The sequence below is a fragment of the Salvelinus sp. IW2-2015 genome, unplaced genomic scaffold (assembly GCF_002910315.2).
Source record: "Salvelinus sp. IW2-2015 unplaced genomic scaffold, ASM291031v2 Un_scaffold1002, whole genome shotgun sequence".
Classification (NCBI taxonomy): domain Eukaryota; kingdom Metazoa; phylum Chordata; class Actinopteri; order Salmoniformes; family Salmonidae; genus Salvelinus; species Salvelinus sp. IW2-2015.
In genome coordinates, this window is record NW_019942682.1 from 18,692 (window position 1) to 43,643 (window position 24,952).

The following is a 24,952-nucleotide window of genomic DNA, read 5'->3' on the forward strand; positions in this document are numbered from 1 at the left end:
TCTCTGTGTACATCTCCAGGCCAGTTAAATCCATATGCATATCAGTGCATTCAGGGAGAAGACATCTCCTCCTCAGCATCTCTTACCTTCCCTCTGGCCGCCTGGGAAGCAGAAAATAAACACACACATACACACACGCTAAAAAAGAGAGGGTATTATCTGTGACTGCCTGTGCTATTCTTCATTTAACCCACATTCAAATGACCGTGTTATGATTAGTTTTCCCCACCAGCACCCTATAAGGATCATGGTATGGTACCAGCTGTGGTTAAGCCAAAGGTTCATTATAGGCATAATGTGTCATCATTCTGAATGCCTATATCCTATCTGTGAGTAAACAGTTGACTCTCTAGCTAAGCAGTTCTCTGTCCAAAACTGTCATTGCCAAGTGAAGATTCCATAATATTCCGGCTGAAACACGAGTGACCACGGCTTCCAGTTGCAGCAAGGCATGTTTACAAGGAAGCACACAGTACAACGAAAGAGCAGCAAGACCCACAATACTCACTCCTCTCCAGGCCAATAATGAATAGGACGCTTGATTCAATCTGCCTCCAGCCTTCCCAAAAGTATGTCTGAGGCGCTGGCAGGGGCTCTGAGTAGGCTACCCACCACAAGCTTGGCACAGTGTGAGTGAGGAGCAGAGGGAGGACGGACAGCATGGCTGCTTTTGTTCCTTCTGCAGGAGGCAGATAAAGGAGACACACTAGCTGAGTGGTAGACGGACAGAGACACACTAGCTGAGTGGCAGGAGAGACACACATTGACTGGTAGACCGAGCAGAGAGAGACAACAAACCACACACACACACACAACCACCACACACACACACACACACACACACACACACACATTGACTATAGACCGACGAGACACAACAACACACACACACAATTGACTGATAGACGACAGACACGCACACACATTGCCTGAAAGACCGACAGACACACACACACACACACACACACATTGACTGATAGCCAACAGAGATACACACACACACAATTGACTGATAGACCGACAGGATATAACACACACACACAACCACATTGATGATAGACGCAACACACCGCACACATTGCCGAAAGGCCGACGGCAACACACCACATTGACTGAAAGACCGACAGAGACACACAACACATGACTGAAAGACCGACAGAGACCACACACACACATTGCACTGAAAGACCGACAGAGAGACACACACATTGACTGGTAGACCGACAACACACACATTGACTGAAAGACCGACAGAGACACACACACATTGCCGAAAGACCGACAGAGACACACACACACACACACACATTGACTGTAGACCACACACACACACACTGACTGATAACGACAGAGATGCACACACATTGCCTGAAAGACCGACACCACACACACACACACACATTGACTGAAAGACCGACGGACACACACACACACATTGACTGATACACTGACAGAGAACCACAAACATTGACTGGTAGAACGACAGAGACAACACACACACACACACACACACACACACACACACACACATTGACTGGTAGACCGACAGAGAGACACAACACACCACACACACACACACATTGACTGGTAGACGACAGAGACACACACACACACACACACACACACCACACACACACACCACACACACACACACACACCACACACACACATTGACTGTAGACCGACAGAGACACAAACACACGTTGGACTGATAGACTGAAACACCACACACAGAACACACACTGACTGGTAAACCAACACACACGCACACACATTGCCGGAACAGACCGACAGAGACACACACACACATTGCCGGAAAGACCGACAGAGACACAAACTCATTGCCGAAAGACCGACAGACACACACACAATTGACTGGTAGACCAACAGAGACACCACACACACACACCACACATTGACTGATAGACCAACAGAGACACACACACACACAACACACACACACACATTGACTGATAAGACCGACACACACACACATTGTCTGATAGATGACACACACACACATTGACTGATAGACCGACAACACACACATTGACTGATAGACCGACACACACAACACTTGACTGAAGACGACAACACACATTGACTGAATAGACCGACACACACACACACATTGACTGATAGACCGACACACACACACATTGACTGATAGACCGACACACCACACACATTGACTGAAAGACCGACACCACACACATTGACTGATAGACCGACCACACACACATTGACTGATAGACCGACACACACACACATTGACTGATAGACGCGAACACAACACACATTATGACTGAGAGAACCGACACCACACACATTGACTGATAGACCGACAGAGACACACACACACATTGCCTGAAAGACCGACAGAGACACACACCACATTGCCTGAAAGACCGACAGAGACACACAACACACATTGCCTGAAAGACCGACAGAGACACACACACACATTGCCTGAAAGACGACAGAGACACACCACATTGCCTGAAAGACGACAGAGACACACACACATTGCGAAAGATCGATCAGAGACACACACACATTGCTGAAAGACCGACAGAGACACACACACACATTGACTGGTAGACCGACACACACACACATTGACTGAAAGACGACAGAGACACACACACACAATGCACTGAAGACCGACAGAGACACACACACACATGCCTGAAAGACGACAGAGACACACACACATTGCCTGAAAGATCGACAGAGACACACACATATTGCCTGAAAGACCGAGCAGAGACAAACACACCATTGACTGGTAGACCGACCACACACACATTGATGAAGACCGACAGAGACACACACACACACATTGACTGGTAGACCGAACACACACACATTGACTGAAAGACCGAACGAGACACACACACAACAAGCCTGAAAGACCGACAGAGACACACACACAAGACTGAAAGACGCAGAGACACAACAACATTGCTGACAAGACACGACAGAGACACACACACACATTGCCTGAAAGACCGACAGAGACACACACACACATTGACTGGTAGACCGACACACACACAATGACTGAAAGCCGCAGAGACATACACACACATGCCTGAAAAGACCGACAGAGACACACACACACATGCTGAAAGACCGACAGAGACACACACACACACAATGCTGAAAGACCGACAGAGACACACACACACACAATGCCTGAAAGACCGACAGAGACCCACACACATTGCCTGAAAGACCAACAGAGACAAATACACACATTGATGATAGACAGACAGAGACAAACAACACATATTGACTGATAGACCGACAGAGACAAAACCACACATTGACTGAGTAGACCGACACACACACACAATGCCTGATAGACCGACAGAGACACACACATTGACTGGTAGACCGACAACACACACACATTGACTGAAAGACCGACAGAGACACACACACACATTGCCTGAAAGACCGACAGAGACAAAACACACACATTGACTGGTAGACCGACACACACACAATGACTGAAAGACCGACAGAGACACACACACACACAATGCCTGAAGACCGACAGAGACACACACACACACAATGCTGAAAGACCGACAGAGACACACACATTGCCTGAAAGACCAACAGAGACAAATACACACATTGACTGATAGACCGACGAGACAAACACACACATTGACTGATAGACCGACAGAGACACACACACATTGACTGGTAGAGACCGACACACACACACAATGCCTGAAAGACAGACAGAGACACACACATTGCCTGAAAAGACCAACAGAGACACATACAGACATTGACTGATTAGATCGACAGAGCCAACACACACATTGACTGATAGACCGACAGAGACAAACACACACATTGACTGGTAGACCGACACACACACACAATGCCTGATAGACCGACAGAGACACACACATTGACTGATAGACCGACGGAGACACACACATTGACTGATAGACCGACAGGCACTGATGGAGCAGTGACTCACAGCTTATTGATTTCAGAAGCTTTTCAGACTGTTTCCAAATTTGGAATCAAGAAGAAAATAAATATTGAAATATTGAATATAGTTCTGCTTCTCTGAGAGACACGAACAAAGATGCATGGTAATTTCACCCTTTTTTCTTTTGTAGACTGCTACATTTCGACTCCAATTCCACTCTTTCTTTTGTACTGATTACATGTCTAGCAAGTGTTCCTATTGTATCTCAAGGGCAGTGGAGTGTAGAGAAGTGACCACCTACATAAAGAGATCCTTTAAAACAGAGAATGGCTGGCTACAGAGGTCACACACTTCTTCACACAATATGATATGGAATATTATGTAGTTGGCTGTTGCAAGTTGATTGAAGTTCAAGTCGTGCTCATTTGTGACATGTCTGATTTCGCTGAGCAATAAAAAGCAGCCTTGTGGAGAGATTCATGAGATATGAGCTGGTCCAGCTGCTTCTCCTGTCATTACCTCCACCCCTCCAACTCCACCCTCGAATGCGATACTAGACATTATAAACTGGGTGGTCGAGCCCTGTTGATTTGGCTGACAGGGTTAATATCAGGGACCTATGACAAAGACAATGTATCATTTGCAGTAATTCCACATCATGAGAGATATATGAAATTATAGTCAAATTGGTTAGACTATAAGCGTGTAATGCATTGCCTCTTCAAACTGAACCCTTGTACCCACCTGCCCGGTGTTCATTCCAGTCTCAGGTTCCATTCCATCCAGACTGACTCCATTATGTGTCTATTTCTCTATGGGGTCTGGAACAAAAGGCAGTGAGACCTCCTAGCACTCACAGCCCTGCTCACAGCAGACTAAGCCAGGCGCATCGCTGCAGTGTGCCGACATGGGTCAGGGAGCATACACTCCAATTGTCAGCCAGCTCTCAGCCTGACACATAATACCTCTGGGTGACACACAGATAACTCAAAGCCCTCGGTGCCACTGCCGGCACTTGATAGTCTGCTACTGCTGCTCAGCATTCACAGCTAGGCCACGTCAATATGAAAAACTGAAATTAAACTGGGGTAGAAAATCCGCTTGGCTACGGTTAGATAGAGACACGTCTTGGCACGGAGCTTTGTTCATCAAACCTCTCTCTCGCTGTCTCTTTGTCACTTAAAAGCTCGACTGAATGCTTTTGTTACAAGGTGGCCAGTCTTCAATAGCCTTCCTTCGCAGTCATTTAAGCAGCTGAATGCCAAGACTTGACTGAAACAATGGCTTGTTGGGAAGAGAAAGCAGTTTCCTCCCAGCTCCTACGTTTGCTTTAAAACAACCTGAGTTGGCTACAATATGCTGTTACTCTGGTACCACTTCATCTGACTAGGGTCTTTCAATGGGGGGACAGCAGAATCTGCTTAGTGAAGACTGTCTGCTGACCTAACAATACTCATCCCACATGGATACTGAATAGAATATATCGCTTGCTCTGGAATATCAGACGATTAATAGCAATGAAAACACTGTGATGTAACTAGTGGGTAGTACAGCATACATCCTAGTCTAGGCGATGTACTATCAGACTTCTTTATGAATGATTCTTCGGAGGAGCCGAAAGACTAAATCCTTGAAGCATGGGTACTTCCGCTCCATTGTTTTCCAGGGGTGTAAAGTCAATCACATGTAATCCCTCACTAGTGCAGAGAAGATCCCCTCAATCAAGTCCAGATAGACTGTTATAGATTGTGCCCTTCCAAGCGCTTCATAYCAGCAAATCCTCTCTGGAGCTATAGGAGTGGGCGGTCCAGGCAGTAGTCAGCCAGAGACTGACTATTGGCTGTTTGCTCTTTCCTTTTTTATGTGATGACATGATGCCCTGGTTCTTTGATCGAGACAGAGAGATGCTGTTGTAGCTAGCTAACTTCTAAGATCCTCTCCTGTCTAATGTATTCACGGTCTCAGGTTGGAGAGAGAGTGGAGGGAAGGGGGAGGTGATGGGTCAGGTTTCCTGGCTGCCAGGCTGGTTTAAGATAATAGCTTTGATTTAATCCAGAGCAGCGTCCCCACTCCCACCAGCTCCCACCCGTTCCCCACGTACAGCCATGCTAATATGCCCAGAGGGCTCCTCCTTCAGTAAGTTGAACAGGAGCCTCGCTGGATTTATGGCAAGCAATATCTTGATATCTTTCCAATAATGAATCCCTTTATTTCACGAACCAGAGACGATAGAGAACGGAAGGAAGATTCTGCATTCTCACCCCCTCCCTCTCTCCCCTCTCTCGCTCCATCTCTGCCATCTCTGTCACTAGCTCTGAACCTGAGTTGAGGCATTTAGCCAACCTTTTGACCTTAGTGTTTAGTTGTCTGTGCAGTCAGCAGTGCATGGTTATTAATCTCCCTGAGTTAGATGTGTCCTCTGTTCTCCTTAGTGAGTCTGCTACACAGCAGCTTGTCCTCTAGTTTAGTCAGTCTACTACTGGGTGAATGTAGGGTGTCAAAGGTCAATTCTGGACTACCTAGTAGTGAGAGTGGTCTCAGACCGACAGAAGGAGGTCAGGAGGAAGTGCCATCTGGAGTGGAACTCTCACATCCGGGGAGGAGAAGGGGAGTGGGGGTGTGGTGGGTGACCCCTGACCCTGAGCGGAGGCAGTGATGTCAGAGGGCAGAGGWAGCTATGCTCCAGCTGCGTAACAACTTGTAGCTCTGTTCCACCATCAAGCTAATCACGGTAATATAAACAGACAGATGTTACCCCTCCCAGCTCACAAAGCATGCCTCAACAAGGATGAAGGGAGGGGGGAAGAGGGAAAGAAGGAAGGCGAGAGGGAGGTGGGAGGGATGCAGTCCTGCTGGGAAAGCACTGAGGCAACGTGTCAAAAGGCTCCTGCCGGTTTCCGCAGCCCCCCTCCCAACCCCACACAGAGTAGTCGTAAGCCTTGTTCATTGGCCTGGTGGGGAGTCGTAATACCCCTTCGACAGTTTATCCAAGGCAGCACGCTCCCAATTAAAGGGTCCTTCAAGCAAGATTTACTCCCCACCAAACCCCTAAACATTACACCCCCCCATCCTCCCTCAGTCCTCCGGCAGCCACCTCTCCTTCCCACTTTTCTCCTCTCCTTCCTATCGCTGTTGATTCTTCTGGCAAGAGGTGGGCACTCATCGCTCTAGGATCTCACAATGCCAAGACTTTTAAATGTGAGATCAAAGAGGGTGAGAGTTTGCCTAGCGCACGATTACATTGGAGATTTCTGGCAACCACCACCGGGTAGCTCCATTAGGCTCCGTGCTTCTCTCATTTTCCCGCAAGAGCTCCTTTGGGCTGCAAGGCAATTATGCAGTGGTGTGGCAAAATATTTCATTCTCCTCACATTGCGTTACTCTATGGTGGAGTTTGCTGCTAACAGCTTCATACGGCCCAGGAGGAAGGGAGCTGGATTCTAACGTCGTCCTGCTACTGGAAAGACATGGAGATGGGATGAGGGGGGGGGATAAGAGAGAGGAGGGAGACTTCTCAAGGGCATGATGGGCTGCTCTCTTTACTCACTGGATAGGTGGGAACACTATACAGTACTGCATAGAATTTGCATTTATACCCTGCCTTATGTCATTCATAAATGTCTCAGAGCGAGGGAAAGATACAGAGAGGAATGGAGAATGTTGAGAGTAATGGAGTGGGGCTAAGAGGGTGACGGTGAAGGAGGGATATATAGGTGAGAAGATGGGGAAGGGCATTCTCCTGTCGTTCTGTTCTGTTCCGTGGTGCCCCAGGCGAGGCTGTTTATAGCTTTGGTGATGATGACGCCGTTCTGCATGCAGACAGCCAGCCAGGCAGGCTATGCCGTGCAGTCACAGGTGCTCAGGCCCCCAGGCTTCTCTCCTCTCTCTTCCTCTCCACACGCTGTCAGCTCATCATCAGCTAGAGCAGGCTTTCATCACACCCAGCTCCCAACATGCACACAGGAGGCCCTGCTACACCTCCTATAGCTCTTAACCTGGAGCTACTGCTACTCACTATGGGTCATAGTCTGAGACTAGAGCTTTAACATTATGAAGCCAGAGGGTGATCAACATACAGACTCACAGATACCTATTAGGGCTGGGCGGTATACTGTATTTTACTATATATTGATGCACGGACCGGTTTGGGTTTTTACTTTACCTTCTAAAACAGTATTTTAAGGAGACTGAAAAGATTTAGCATGGGTTCTCAGATCCTCAAAAGGTTCTAGCTGCACCATCGAGAGCATCCTGACTGGTTGCATCACTGCCTGGTATGGCAACTGCTCGGCCTCTGACAGTGCGAACGGCCCAGTACATCACTGGGGCCAAGCTTCCTGCCATCCAGGACCTCTATACCAGGCGGTGTCAGAGGAAGGCCCTGCAAATTGTCAGACTCCAGCCACCCTAGTCATAGAATGTTCTCTCTGCTACCACATGGCAAGCGGTACCGGAGCGCCAAGTCTAGGTCCAAGAGGCTTCTAAACAGCTTCTACCCCCAAGCCATAAGACTCCTGAACAGCTAATCAAATGGCTACCCAGACTATTCACATTGCCTCCTCCCCTCACCACTGCCACTCTCTGTTGTCATCGATGTATAGTCACTTGAATTAACTCTACCTACATGTACATACTACCTCAACTAACCGGCAACCCCCTATATATTGTTATTTTTTACTGCTCCTCTTTAATTACTTGTTACTTTTAACTCTTATTCGTGTACATCATTTTTTAAACTGCACTGTCGGTTAGGGGCTCGTAAGTAAGCATTTCACTGTAAGGTTGTATCTGTTGTATTTGGCGCATGTGACTAATAAAATTTGATTTGAATGTTTGGTTTGTTAAACGTGATACGCCAGTGTGTAACGTCCATTTTTATAGTTTACTCTTCTACTTGAGTCATCCCTCCGCTCTCTCCACGCACACCTAGTCCCACCCTGTCACTCAAGAAGCGGTTTTGTTGTTGTTTGACCACGATACACTTTCGTTCAGTCTGCATGGGCAATGCAGCACATGCAACAATGTTGTTTCCAATTTGATCTTAATATAAATCCACAAGCGTTCTATAATTACAATATTAGTTTGTTTCTTACATCTGCAAATAGCTAGTTTGTATTTTCTTAGCAAGTTAAGCTAAATCTTGTTAGCCACTAATGCTAATCGCTAGTTAGCTAACTAGCTAATAAAAAGTACTGGGTCAGAGCAAATGTAGCTAGCTAATACAGCCTGATACAAGTGCTGGTGGAGGCCTAAATCATCATGTTGTTTGTGCAACAGTATCCTCTAAATCAAAGAGGAATAGGCGAAGCATGAATATGTTGGCTATATGAATAAAGCTTTAATGTAGCCAAAGATTATAGGGTCCCCTAGGAAACACGGAACATCACTTTGGTTCCTAACCTGTCACAATAACTCGTCCATGGCATATTCATTCGTTGTCATGTCAAACAACACTGTATTCAAAGTGCTCACAATTATTTATATTCTAACTATAGAATTATAATAAACATTTCCATGATTCCAAAAGTTTACCCAAGTGTTTTGATCTAAATCGCAATTGCAACATTTGGTTAAAAATAAGGCTTAGTATTTTTGCCCATATCGTGGCAGTGTGGAAATGATCTCAAATGAGTGCAGGAAATCATTTTAGGTTGAAGTTGAATTGAACAGAATAAAACAATCAGAATGGAGACAGACCCATTGAAATCATTTAGAATATATGTGTTGCCTCACTAGGGTCACGCACTACTCATAAATAACATTTTCAACTTTTTATTAATCAAAAACATAAAATACCGTCAAAAATTTTAAAAATAACATGATATGATATTTTGGCCATATCGCCCAGCCCTAATACTTATAGACCTGCCTCCATCACACACAGGCATCTGTAGCTGCCTCTCCTGATCATGTGTGTGCTGCTTGGCTATGCTAATCCCTGTTAGCAGGTATAGAGTTTGATTAGGATCCACACAGCAATAATTAACATGGCTGTTGGTGTCCCATGTTTGGTTCTTCTCCCTCTCCTGGGTCCCAGGGGGTAGGTACGTAAAGAGACAGCTGGGTCTCACTGCCCAAGGATAGCTGCATTTAGCCTACCTTGGAACATGGCTGTCTTAGTGTTGTATGTAGAGAAATTGATATTTTGGAGGTGAAACTGCTGATAAAAGCTGTTGGTTGGATTGTTAACATAAATAGTCACATATACAGTCCTTTCGTATCGTTTTACCTTTACATCCACATTGACAGTCTATTAAATCTAACCCTCCTCTCCCTCTTCTCCTTTGCCAGAGATCCGCGGTGGCCGGGGGCCTAAGGAGGGGTCACTGAGGTCGCTGCCCCTGTACGACACGCCCTACGAGCCAGCTGAGAACGGAGGGGACTCAGACGGCGAGCGTCCCCGCTGCCCCAGAGAGAGTCGGCTGCCACAGGACGACGAGAGGCCCCCGGAGGAGTACGACCAGCCCTGGGAGTGGAAGAAAGAGCGCATCTCCAAGGCTTTCGCAGGTACGAGAGCACGTATGTAACACTCCTCTCCTCCTGCTCTACGTCCCCTACATTACTGTCACTCTGTGTCTGTTCTGCTGTCTCTCTCCATCCCACTAATTGACCAGGTACCCTTTTCCAGCATTAACCAATGTGATTACTGCTTCTTTCGTGGTTCCCGGTATCTTATCTTCAGAAAGGCATTGTTAATTTTAATTTCCTTCCCCCTCGTGAAGCATTACATCAAGTTAATTTGCAGGTGTTTGGTCTGCTGAGTGGGGCCTTTTTCTAGGTGTCTGTCTAGTCTTTGGCATTTATTGTCATGAATCTTGCTCTGGAGGCAGCTCTGCAGAGTGTGGCTGTGCCAGCTAGTGACCAAAGTCATACCATCGGATTTTAAACATAACCCTAACCTTTCCTCTAACCTTAACCACACTGTCAACTGGACATTTTAGTTAAGACCAAAAAGCACATTTTAGTTTTCATACATTTTTACAATATATCCAATTTTGACTTTGCAGCTGTCCCATCTAGCGGAAGTTCCAAGGGAAAATTCATGACAATAAACGTCAACCTGCAGCTTGGGAGAGACCTATGGTGTTTGGTAGTTAGGGGAGCATGACTGTGTTTGTGTGTTCTCATGCGTTCATATACAGTATACACTACATATTCAAAAGTATGTGGACAGTCCTTCAAATGAATGGATTTGGCTATTTCAGCCACACCCGTTGCTGACAGGTGTATAAAATCGAGCACACCGTCATGCAATCTCCATAGACAAACATTGGCAATAGAATGGCCTTCTTGAAGATCACCTAAGATCACCATGCGCAATGCCAAGAGTCGGCGCAGTGGAAATGCGTTCTCTGGAGTGATGAATCACGCTTCACCATCTGGCAGTCCGACGGAGGAATCTGGGTTTGGAGAACGCTACGATAAGGCTTCCTGTCTGAATGCATAGTGCCAACTGTAAGGTTCCAGTCGAGAAATCTTAACACTATAGCACACAATGACATTGTAGTCAATTCTGTGCTTTTGGGGAGGCCCTTTCCTGTTTCAGCGTGACAATGCCTCCGTGCACAAAGCAAGGTCCATACAGAAATGGTTTGTCGAGATCGGTGTGGAAGAACTTGACTGGCCTGCACAGAACCATGACCTCAACCTCATCAAACACCTTTTGGGATGAATTGGAATGCCGACTGCGAGCCAGGCCTAATCGCCCAACATCAGTGCCCGACCTCACTAATGCTCTTGTGGCTGAATGGAAGCAAGTCAAAGCAGCAATGTTCCAACATCGAGTGGAAAGCCTTCCCAGAAGAGTGGAGGCTGTTATAGCAGCAAAGGTGGGACCAACTCCATATTAATGGCCATGATTTTGGAATGCGATGTTCGAGGAGCAGGTGACCACATACTTTTGGTCATGAAGTGTATGTGTGCATCTGCCTGTCTCAATGTCTCTCAATGTTACTAAATGTCGACTGTGGTTTAGAGAGCTCCAGCATAGCTAACACAGCCATAACTGAACAGGGCCGTTCCAAGACAAACTCTGGCTTTGGAAGACAAAGACAAACAAACAAAAAGATTGGTGGAAAAACCAACACCTTTTCTCGATTTGAAACTATACTATACCAAAAATAAAAAAAATCCTTTAAAGGTTTTTTTCTTTACCTCTTCCTCCTTTTTTGTATTCTTTGAACAGCTCTGCTCTGTTCTGACTGCATTAGCTACAAGGGCTCTGTAAGTGGCAGTGGATCAGAACCAGAGACAAGGATGGACAACACCTCTAAATCCCTCACAGGTACCACTAACACACACCACCCGGGCTGGTCTGTCTCTGTCCCTCTGTTTCTATCTGTCCGTGTTTACTTAGTCTACGTTTCTCTGTTTCATACTGCTGGTCTCTTTCAGCTCTTAGGAAAAACGGATGTTGCTTTCTTTCATTCATGTCTTTCCCCTCATTATTTTGTCTTTCATCCAGCACTAAGACGAGTTTATTAGGATGCTATTTACAAACACTCCTCTCACATTATTTCCTTTGATGGTAATTAATTTCATTTGCTCGGGATGTCAAAGTGATGTCTGCTGTGGGAGAACAGAGATAAGCGCGCTGAAGTTATCCTTCGAAGAGGAAGACTGGAGTTGCTTTGATTTATTGCATGTCTTCAACCTTTTTCTGTTCCATTCAGCCCATAATGATATCCCAGTGTTTGGTGGAGAGAGACTTCTCCTCTGACAATCTGTCATAAAACAGAGCTTTCTGAAAGAAGAATCCCTCCCTTCTCTCTTTCTCTCAGCGTGTGAAGACCTGGCTGCGAACTGACTCTGTTCCAGACGTCTTGATCATCAAAAAGCTCAAGAACTTTATATAAAGGGGCCCCAGCTCTAACACTGTCTATAGACCTAGGTCTTAAAGGTGACAGCTCTGGTAGACTTTAGGTCTTACGCGTTATCTTCTATATCCTGGCTGTTTGAAGATTAGATCATCATTGTCAGAGCACTGTAAGAAGTGTGTCATCGTTGTGCGACCCTGGCGACTGCAGATAGAGATGGGGGGGGTTGAATGAGCCGGTACCTCAGCCAGAAGTCTCAGATCACTCAGGACAGATCATCGACCCAGGCCAAGGGTCAGGATGATGGACAGTCCCTTTCTTCTGGCTGTCACCTTAATGACTTGTCTGTCACCATTGGGTGTGTTAGGAAGGTACTTTCCACCTAGCTTCAGATATTGTGTATATGATGTGTTTTATATTCTGTTGGCGAAGTTAAATTGTTTGCATTTTAACCACACATTTGCATAGATGAATAATGATATTGTTCACTTCAGATTTCCTCGTGGTTCCCAGCCGCTTGAAGATGCCACATAGATGCTGTTTATATTTAGACGTTTGTATGCGGAATTAAAGTGTCAGCACGAAATATTAATGTTTAATGAAGAAAAATGCACCCCCCACAAATAGTGGAGAGTGGGTGTATAAGACATTTAAACCAGCCCCATAATGTAGCTACCTTTTATCTCTCTCTAGCTGAACGCTGTAATGTCATCTGAATAAAGCACTGTTTGTCTTCATTAGAGCTTTCTAAAGAACAGAACTGTAATGCTGCCTGTATGTAAACCACCTCCTCTCCTTAGCTGTCCCTGCCGTGTGGGGCTGCCTGCCTCCCTGCCTAGTGCATCCACACATACAGTACATGTTGTTGGTTTTACAGGTCCTCGCTTATTATTCACTGTTGGGTTATCTCTTGACAGATATGCAATGGAATGTAAATTCCCTCCCTTGTTAGGGTGTTGGGAGGTTGTGTACATGCCGTTCGGTTAATCACTCATCCTCGCTGCTCCTCCCCCCCTTCCCCCTCGGGCGATGACTTTGTGATGGATGAGACGGAGGAGTGAGGAAGATCCATTAAAATCTGACCATATGAAGGGAGTCTCTGTGTGATAGGTGTTGGTGTGTGGTGGGGGATTTTGTGCGGCGAGGGCTTGTGCGGGTAAACACACTTGCATGTGTATGTACGTGTGTGTGTGTGTGTGTGTGTCCATGTTCAATATGCACACCACACACACTAATACACCCAGATGTTGAACAGGCAGCCATTGGAAATCTGAGTAGTGCCTCATTGTGTCTGGCTCGAGAGCCCGTACTTAATCTGTAGGCCCTGTTACTGGCTGTTAAACACCATTAAGTTGCCTGCTAGCCAGCGTAACCCAGTGCACTTACTGCAGGCGAGATAACAGGAGATGCTGTCAGAGCCCTAAGCCAGGTCCTGAGGAGCAACACACACCGCTTTATGGGTTTTTAATGACTCTTCAAGGACTTAATGACCCAGAGAAAGCTCTTCTATTCTTAAGTAAATCATTGAATCAGTTTCGTTCCAGTAGTATTGCTGCAGTTTGTTTAAAGAGGAGTTAACGGAGTGGTTGGTGAGCCTGGTCCATGCCCTGGCCCCATGGTTCTGTCTCTCTCTCTGTGAAAGACCTGTCCCCTGTTGATGGCCTGTCACTCCACAGTGCTTCATCCCCCCCCACCCCCGGTCTGGCCTCCCCTCCGCTGCTCCACGGCTGATAACCTCCCTGACAGGCCTCTTTCATGAGCCTCAAATGGCTCCACTGCCTTTGAACGTGCAGAACGCTGCCTGTTATCTTTCACTCACACACGTTGGCCACCCAGCCCTAACCCCCACCTCTCCCCCTGCACAGAGCGGGCGCTCTGCCAACCTGACCGTAGCTCTGCTCTCCCCTGGGAGCCCCGCTGGATGGCCAGCTGTGAGTCTAGGCAGAACGGGCACGCTGTCATCTCCCCTCCATCACTCGCTCGCTCGCTCACCTCCACTTTCATATTTAATAGGAACAGATTCTCTTCTTCACAACAGATAAGTGTTGGGAGAGAGGGATAGAGGGAGGTGGATGGTGATGCAATGGATACAACGTGCATTTCCTATGAGGTGGCATTTGGCGGTTTCTTCCACAATGAGCCATGAACTAGTAGCTTCTGGTGATGGTGATATGAGAGCATCTGCAAAAGCAATTTTTGTTTTTCTGAGCTCTCCTCCAGCTCCTAATAAATGCCATAAATATTGTAATCTACCAACTTATTTTGAATATGCATGCAATTAGCAGGGCAAATTAAGCAGAACTAAATGAAATGGCACAAGTAGGCCAGTGATTTATGTGGTATTGCTGTTAACACTGATGAAGTAGTGCTGCCTAATTAAAAGGACAAGGTAAACAAATACCTGTTGTTGAGATGTTTAAAAAATAATTGTCTAGAGCTTTATGGAATGTCTTTCTTGGGCTCTTTCTCGCCATCTCTGTTTCTCACTCTCTTTATCACCAGTCAAAAGTGGCACAAGACCGAACACACCACGTGACACAGTACCAGGATGTCACACCACAGAGCTGTCAGGGCAGGATGATGTCACAGGAAGCTATGTCATTGTGTCTTTCTGTTCCTGTCCAACAAGTCCTGGCTCTGGCCAATGTTCAGTCAGTCAATTGGTTAACTTCCCTCCTAAAATGCTCTCTCGCTCTGTGTGTCAACAGAATGTTTTGTGTACCGACATGGGCAAAGCTTATGTAATAGACTGATGGCGTCTCCAGCTCCAAATCGATCCTGCTCCAGAGTACAGACCTCGGTGTAACGCTCATTCCTTTGACGATAAAAGTGAATCCGAACATCACCCCTGGTGAGACAAAACCGCGACTTGTCAGTGAAGATCACTTTTTGCCAGTCCTGTCTGGTCCAGCGACGGTGGGTTTGTGCCCATAGGCGACGTTGTTGCCGGTGATGTCTGGTGAGGACCTGCCTTACAACAGGCCTACAAGCCCTCAGTCCAGCCTCTCTCAGGCTATTGCGGACAGTCTGAGCACTGATGGAGGGATTGTGCGTTCCTGGTTTAACTCGAGCAGTTGTTGTTGCCATCCTGTACCTGTCCCGCAGGTGTGATGTTCGGCTGTACCGATCCTGTGCATGTGTTGTTACACGTGGTCTACCACTGCGAGGATGATCAGCTGTCCATCCTGTCTCCTAGTAGCGCTGTCTTTAATAGCGCTGTCTTTTTGTGTCTTTCTCACAGTACAGACATTGCAATTTATTGCCCTGGCCACATCTGCAGTCCTCATGCCTCCTTGCAGCACACCTAAGGCACGTTCACGCAGATGAGCAAGGACCCTGGGTATCTTTCTTTTGGTGTTTTTCAGAATCAGTAGAAATGCCTCTTTACTGTCCTAAGTTTTCATAACTGTGACCTTAATTGCCTACCGTCTGTAAGCTGTTAGTGTCTTAATGACCGTTCCACAGGTGCATGTTCATTAATTGTTTAGGGTTCATTGAACAAGCATGGGAAACAGTGTTTAAACCCTTTACAATGAAGATCTGTGAAGTTATTTGGATTTTTATGAATTATCTTTGAAAGACAGGGTCCTGAAAAAGGGACGTTTCTTTTTTTGCTGAGTTTGTTATTTAGCAATAATGATCACCTGATGGAGCCCACCTGATGCAGCTTAGTGGCTATAAATAAATAGGCTGGGGGTTGCCCATTTACCCCATTGGGCTAATCGTTATCTAGATCACAAACTCTAAAGTCTAAACATTAGGCTATCTTGTTGCTAGTTATAGCAACATTATGACTTGAATGTCCCCCCCAAAAACATCCTACTGTCACTCAGCCAAACAAGGATGATGTACTGTGAATATAATGTAGACCTACCTATTACACCTGACCCGTGTTACATTTAGCCCCGCCCTTCCCTATGCATTCAACGACATTGGTGCTCACTAACACGTATAAACCATCCATCTGCTCGCTACCGCGTATAAACCATCCATCTGCTCGCTAACACACATAAACCATCCATCTGCTCAAAACTCTGGTTCTAAAACGGTGCATTTTACTCATTTATTGGATTTGAGGAACAAGTGTAGCCTAGTAACACTAGAAAGCTCAGTGACGCTCCTCTTTTAACAGTGGCCATCAACTGCTTTCAAAGGAGTGTCCCCCCCCCCCCCCCCCCCSCGACACRTCATTTAGAACTTTGTAGGCTACAGTGACTGGGCGTGAATGCGCCTTGAGAGGACTATTATTTTCTCGCATAGAATGCGACAGGCTGAACAATCAGGCTGAACAATTGAATAGATAAACTATTCTACTATGGGGTTGTCTGAGTTTGCTGTTGCTTAGCCTACTTGTGTTGTTGGCTGTGGAAAATTACATGTAGACAACAGTTTTTCATTAGATAATTCAAATAGGCTAACGAAATGTACCGGGTCTCAGCTCCACCTGGCTCTCACTCGGATCATAGGTGCCTGGTCTCGGGCCCTGTAGGACCCGGCACAATTTAACCCATGTGCATACCCACATGAAAAAATACTAGTTTACTAGGCTAAATTATACTACAGTACTTACTATAGCATTCTATAATAAACTGTGGTATACTGTAGAATACTATACACTGTAGTATCCCTCAATCATGTGTAATACTTACTATAGAATTTGGTAGTGAACTGTAGTACTTCAGCATTCTCTGCAACAAAAAAAACACTGTAGCCAATACTATAGTAATGTTCACAAAAACACTACAGTCTGCAAAACACTACCGTTTTTTAAAACTATACTGCAATTCAGTAGCCTTGTGGTTAGAGTATGCGCCCTGAGATTGGAAGGTTGGGAGTTTGATACCTGGCCGAGTGATGCCAAAGACTTTAAAAATGGTACCCAATGCGTCTCTGCTTGACACTCAGCATTAAGGAGATAGATTGGGGGTAAGGCCCTGCGATATAGACTAGTGTCCTGTCCAGGAGGTGTACTTGTACATCAAGCTGCCTCCTGCTCCTATGAGCCATTCCGATTCGCCAATGCTTGTTCAAGGATAGTTACTATATACTACAGTGTTTAATTTGCATATACCCTGCTCATTCCCCTCCCCCATATCCCAATTTGTGCCACCAATAAGTGAGAAACGTACATGCCAAGTATAGACCATATATTGTGTTCCCTACAGGTTACAGAAAGAGCAGAAGCTTGAACTATCCGTTCAGACCTCAGTACAACCTACCTACAGGTTATGGAACATTTGCTCAGTAGGTTTCCTAAAGCAGAAAGCCTCCACTTCTAAGTCAAAGATAATAAAACAAAAACACTTTAGTAAATAATACAGTATACTACGGCCCACAAAAACACCACAGTAAATACTACAGTTTTCAACAATCTGCAAAAACACTACATTAATTGCTTTAGTATATACTGCAGTTATTTTATTACAGTATTTATACTATAGTTAACTATAATTTATACTATAGTATACTTTAGTATTTACAGTTAACTAAAGGGAATACTACATTAAAGTCAGCAAAAACACTACAGTGAATACTATAGTATTTTTATACTATAGTCTTTTTTCATGTGGGTCTGCTGCTTCCATCCAATATGCCCTGGAGACATCAACATTCATTCTGACTGAGAGATAAGGTCCTGAAATACAGTCCATTGGTAGAATGGACTGTATAGTTGTAGAGAGAGACTGTGAGAGACAGTGTAGAGCAGAGTAAACCCCAGGGGGGGGGTGTGAATGGGGTGAGCTGGGCTCTTTATCTTCCTCATAATGCTCAAGGCACCTCCACTGTCACGGAGTCCCACGGGATGTCATACTGAGTAAGAGAACAACCTTCTACCCATGATTCACCTCTTCCCAAAGCAAAACACGTGGATCACTGTGGGGACATGTCGAAGGTGAGGCAGTGCCAACTAAAGGACCTGATGCCTGTCTGTGCCAGCCCAGTCATACACACACAGACCGTTCTATCTGACACACAGTACTGAGCAGTATGTGTGACTTGGATAGACTGTGGATAGAGGCTCCAGAGATGTTTGAGTGCAAATGTCTTTGTGCATTCTCTGCTGTGTTTCAGCCTCTCTCATCACCTCAGCCTGAAAAATTAGGATGAAGAATTGGCCCCCATTGCTCCCCAGTCCCAGGCAGGTCACTTCACACTGTGTCTCAGAGCAGCGCGTCGAGGCCTTAAGATGCACTCATCCGTGCCGCAACATAACATCCAAGCCAAAATGTATTCAGAAAAGGCCCTTGGGCTGACAGAAAATTGAAACAGGTTATAGGGTAAGGGAAAAATCAGACACCTGGAGGTTTGAAGACTGCCACTGTACTTATGCCACTTGAATCAGTTTACCTTTCTTTTAGAAGTGGCTGTGTGACAGCTCACCTCCACTTTTGCACTGTGCATCTGTGTAGAGCTGAGCTAAGCTGAGACTGACCTGTAAGAGTGGGCTTTTCATCCCCAGAGCAAGGCTGCGTAACACTGCAACGCCGGCTACTCCCAAAACAATTACATGCTAACCTGGAATGTGAAATGAGAATTAGACTTTTAATCGCTCAGCGGTGAGGCATCCCAAGGCAGGAAGTTATTATATTAGCTGCTAGTGCTCTGACCTCTGTCCCAACCCTATACCTCTGTCTTATTTGCCTTTGTCTGAGAACCAGGGGTAACTCTCTCTCCTATTGGCTGTCATAGTGAGGAAAGTACACCATTAAAGTAAGGAAACTTCATTCCGAGAACACAATTCATAGTAAGGACTCCATCCTCATGTGAGCCCTTGTCATATCAACAGTCCTGCAGCCACATTACTCTCACCCTGCCACAACGGCACTAAGGCTGAGGTATTTAATTGCTTGTCCAAAATAATATTCTCTGTTTTCCCTCTTCATCTGCTGAACTGATTCCCCCCTCCTCATTAGCATGTTCTGCACCCCAGCTTTTTCCTGCAGGCCAGAACAAGGACAAGTCCATAATGTGTCCGTTCAACTCACAGAATAAAAGCTAGTTTAGCAGCCTATAAAACCTGGCAACAGGTTGATTGGCATCTTACCATTCAAACAATGAATCCTGATCTAGGATAACTTTTAAAACATGAAATTATTTGGCTTGCTCTAAAAGGATTTGGCTAAAAGCAAATCTACCCGCTAACTGGGCAGAAAAATTATGTTGCGGTATGATTGTTTTGTAAAGCATAAACGGAATTTCAATCTTACCCAGTTACATTTGAGGACTTTGTAGGACTTTGAGTGAGCAAACTCACAGCTTTTTTAAACATTTTTTCATCAGCAGTGGAAATAGCAGTCACTCCACCTGAGGTGGGTGATTCTAAATTAATGGCTTACTTGGCATGAGGATAGTAAAGAATTCATTGGAATAGGGGTAGAATGTCATTGTTTTTGAGACAATGGTTAGACCGGAATGTATTTGAGCTAGGCATTCTGTGGTGTTTTTTTCTACTTTCAACAATGCATCTTACTGCTTCTACTACTATTTTATGAGGGCAATTCAAGGATGAAACATAACATCAGGACTCTATTCGTTTATCCAGAGAATGATGAGACTTGACAGGCAACATGTCATTCCTGGCTGTAGAACTCCCTCCTGCACAGCCAGTCCTGTTTCCCAGTGCACCATGTTTCTTTATTAGCCACTGCAGCAAACAGACCAGCAGCTCCCTGGTGGATAGGGAAATGCACTCCCCTTCCCGTCCCCTTATTTATCGAGCGTCCTGTGTTATTAAACAAGTGGGCCATTCCCAGTGAAAGATGGGCCGGCGCACCAACACTCGATTTACTCTGGTAATACCCCCATCTAGACATGAGCGATACATTACTGAGGGGCTAGGTCTGCGGGGTGCCCCCCACCATTACAGTACAATGGATTCCACTGTGTCAGGCACCAGTAGAGAATCTTGTATATTGCCCTTTATCTTATTGTGGAGGCAGTTTCAGACGTTGTAACTCCGTTATGAGCCATACCAGAGCTTGTGTTGTCCGTGAGGCTATTCACACTAGCCAAGTCATGCTCAGGTCTTTGATTCTGTGTTTTCAAAGCCTCATTAGTAGCTCTCTTCAGCCACTTTCCCTGCTAAACCTGGAGCGTAATTAATGACTCTGGCCTGCAGTTGAAAATTCCACTGGTTGACTCCTTGTAAAACGTCAAAGAAACATGTAGAGGCAAAGTGGAGAGGTCAAAGAGCAGTCTGTCTCTCTCAGGTAAACTAATACTCCTTCCTTTTCAGTCTTGCTCTCTCCTGGTTTTCCCTGCTGTTCTATTGACTATGCTGTGGTATACTAACCTGACATGTACCTGCATGGGATGCTACTGTCCAGCATTTCTCTTACTCTGCTTCTTCTGTGTTCCCCTTTCCCCTTCATCTCTCTCTTTATCTTTCTCTGCCTCTATCCCTTTATCTCTCTCGCGTTTTCTCTCTTCTCTCTCTCGCTCTACCTCACTCTCTTCCACTCCTTCCCTCTTGCTCCCGTCCTGGTGACCTGGGCTGCCTGCAGTAGAGATTAAAGTGATCAAGGATCTGCCGTGGCCCCCTCCTGTCGGCCAGCTCAACCACAGTCCTGCCCTGGCCCTGCTGGAGGGGGTGGAGTCACCCCCCGCTCTGCCCCCCCAGCCAGCCCAGCACTCCCCTGGGCACACTGCCTGTGACCAGCACCACCATGGTGGGTTTTGTTGTCCCTGTCCTGTCTGTTCATCCCACCACCATCAGAGAGGCTCATCCAGCGCCCCTTACCCCTCATCAACAATGTCCCCGTGTCTCTTTCTCTTGCCATATCCATAACCATATCTAATTTCCATGGCTCATCCTCCTCTTCCTCCTGTTCCCTGATAGGGTACTGTACTGGTGAACTGTCATTGTCTGTCAAAGTAGAGAAATTACAAATTGCATGGGCGACAACATACCATTCAATGTATGGCTTCTTTTTCATACAGTTGTAAGACAACATTCCCTTCACTATGACAACATATGAAAACAGTAACAGCCAGTTTACTGTGTGACCTCATTGAGTGAGGAGGAAGTGATTGATCAGCTCTACAGTATCTTTAAATCAGTTTGACGGTTCACATTATCTCTGTAATAACTGCCCTTTTCTATCTGGATTACATATGGCAGAAAATCACTATTACTAGCCAGGTTGTGTGGACGAAGGCTCATTAATTTTAATGGTGCTGAATTGCCTTCTGAATGGGTAATTGGAAGTGTAGGTGACCCGTAATGCTATTGTCAACATAGGCATAACTGTTCCAAGGCAAGCATCCCCTTGCCCACTGCTCTTTATAGATCATTCTCTCAAACCCTTGATTAAGAACTCATTCAAATCCCAAAGTTTACTACTCTTTATTTTGGTGAGAACATCCATGTAGCACAAAGTGTTTGACCTTGTTCTTAAATGCTCGGTGACTAAATAATAACCCCATTTCCAGAGTTCTGGACTTGAGTCACATGACTTGGACTCGTCTTTGACTTGAGACTGATAACTTGAAATGATCTGGCCAGGTTTTGTAACGTTTTGTGACTCATTTCATGGCAGTCTCCTTGGATTATGCAACACGCAGCAAGAGACAGTAGCCGCAGCATTGCCCTTGCAAAAACAAAAATTGCAACAGATTGGCTAGTGAAACGCACACTTGGCCCTCTGATTGGACCAGCAAACTGTCAATCAACACAGGTCGGGTGCACTAGTGAACATATTTCTGATTTGCTGTACAGCTATAAAATCGGGTGCAGCACAAACAGCAAATTGTAGAAAGAGGATTGCCATAATAAATTGTTTGGTGATCAAGAATATTGACTGTTTACTTTGCACGCTCACCAGTAATGGGGCATCGGGCAACAATTAGACCTACTAGTATAGGCCTACTGGCCGTTTGGTATGTCAAAATTGCTTGAAATTGATAATTTACTTATCAAGCTTGCATTTGTAATTTGTTAAAACGAATTATTACTGTGACGAGGAGACACTATAGTCTCTCCACTTGAGCTCTCCATACTCCCGCCAGCGGAGAGTACTTTGTTTTCTTGCTTTCACACGTTTAAATGCATATGTGCTAAATCTGTATTCCATATATAATCCTACAGTGTTTGCTAGCGTTTCATCATTCCGTTTATTGCTACATGTTTGATACGATCCATTTTCATTTATCATACAATTTCTTACCCTTTGAGTGGAAGCGATGTTTGTGCACATGAACGTTCTCAAGACTCCTGTGGTTGAAGTTCTGTTTATTTAATTCAATGTATGGCTTCTTTTGTTCATATTTTCCGGGTTATGTCCGAGTTCCATGTGTGCCCTACTGTATGTCTCTGTCATTCTGGTTGTGCGTAATAGGAGCGTGCCCTAGTGCGCATAGAAAAGGTTACGTGGCCTGCGCGCCATGCTATGGAGACAGTACGTTGAATAAGATAAATAATTGTTTCATGTACGAATGGTGATGAAATGAATAATCATCAAGTCTGATTAAAACAAATGTACAAATGTAACAATGGATGTGGAAATGTCCTTTTACATTGTAGAACCACTTTATTGGTTGTAATTGCCAATTGGGTAATTGTATGGTCCAGGGAGTGGTCAAGTCCTTATATGGACCTGCTTGAGCTCCTGTTAGATAGATTCGATTTGGTTTCTCAAGGGGAGGCTGTATTGTCTTGTCCGCTACCAATGTCCGTTCAGATAGGACAGGTTATGCCTCGTACAGAAGATATTTATTTTGGGCTGTGTATATTTGGTAACTCTACTTGTATATGTTGTATGATATGGGCTTTCACCATTGAATCCCTGAGACCTGTAAAATAAATCTACACTCTGAGCACGTCAACCTGCCTTGCCTTCTGCTGATGTCGCGCCCTGACGACCGCTACAACATCCCTATTTTACAATTACATCATCCAAATGTGTTGTAGACAACATTATAAAAAAGGCTGTCTTGTAGCCTCAATAAATAGACAAAGATTTGCAGTCATCGCATGTATAGATGCATTTTTAAATTGACTTATAAAAAAACGTGTCTCAACTTGACTTCCTCTTAGAATGCAGACTTGGACTTGACTCAAGACTCGACCGACCCATTCTACTTGAGACTCACTTGAGACATGGACCTTGTGACATGAGACTTGCTTGTGATTCGATTAATAGTGTCTTGGTCCATTTCCAATTATGAAGCCTCCATGTGTTTGCCAATGTTTGCAGCTTTTCCACAGCTCTACAATCAGTAACTAATTATCCAGGGAGAGCGAGGAGAGGGACCATGTTTAGCAGAACTTATACTCAGGCTGAGGCTCTGTACTCCCCTGGTAGTGTAGAGGGGGTGTACTACTGTAGAGAGACCAATGGAGGCTGGGGTTTAAATTGGAAATGTGTTTGTCCTTCATACTGTTCTATCCATTCCATTCCAACCAGTACAATGAGCCATCCTCCCTCCACCAGAGAGCGAGCCAGTAAAATGAGCTGGCTGTGTTCTGAGGGTGAGGACAGGGCAGATGTTTGATTTATGCCCCATAATGCCTTGGGAATGGCTCCACTTCCCCCATGCATGGGATATGAGTGGGTTTTAGTGTGGCGTCTGGCTGAAAGAGGATCCTCTCTCTGTCTGAACTCCCACTACATCACATGGGTCAGATGTTGGATATAGAGACTGGGGGTGGAGGGCTCTCTGACCTTCCTGTGAGTACAATTTCATGCTTCTCACCTCCTGTCGCCTCTGGCTACAGGCAGGCCTCCACTCAAACAGGAGGACATAGTAAGAGTAGGTAGAAGTTGTTCCTAACCACTGCTACAGGGTCAGATGTTTTGACATCCTCCTAATGGTTAAAGTTGGGTGTAGGGTAATTAATCTGATCCTAGAACTGTTGTTAGGGGCAAAAGCCATTGCTCCTCCTGGCCCTAGCCAGGTCTCCAGGTTACAAGTGTTACCAGGGCCGTTATGATTAGCTGTGTGATATGGACCTGGATGGAACGGCGCCCGGTACAGCCGAACAGAACCTGTCTCACCAGTTCAACATCATTATCATATTTAAATATTGCCTGACAGCCGTGACAGTACAGATATTACATCTGCATATAAATAGAAGACCGATTCCTTTGTCTGGATGTAATGAAGAGCTTTTGCCTTTGTTTTCTGATGTGAATTGATTGTCTGGGTGTTCAGGCCATTCTCTTACCTTCTCCTCCCT

General features: G+C 45.4%; 1 protein-coding gene across 1 annotated transcript in view; it reads left to right on the forward strand.

Annotated features, from left to right (window-relative positions):
- Window positions 1-10,233: 10,233 nt before the first annotated feature.
- LOC112069401 (SH2 domain-containing adapter protein F) overlaps window positions 10,234-24,952 on the forward strand; it is a gene marked incomplete at its 5' end in the record, with an annotated part of 34,358 nt that continues 19,639 nt past the window's right edge. Inside the window, 2 exons of the mRNA XM_024136736.2 lie at window positions 10,234-10,465; window positions 21,279-21,443. Coding sequence (XP_023992504.1) covers window positions 10,234-10,465; window positions 21,279-21,443 — 397 coding nt within the window. The remainder of the gene's footprint in view (window positions 10,466-21,278; window positions 21,444-24,952) is intronic.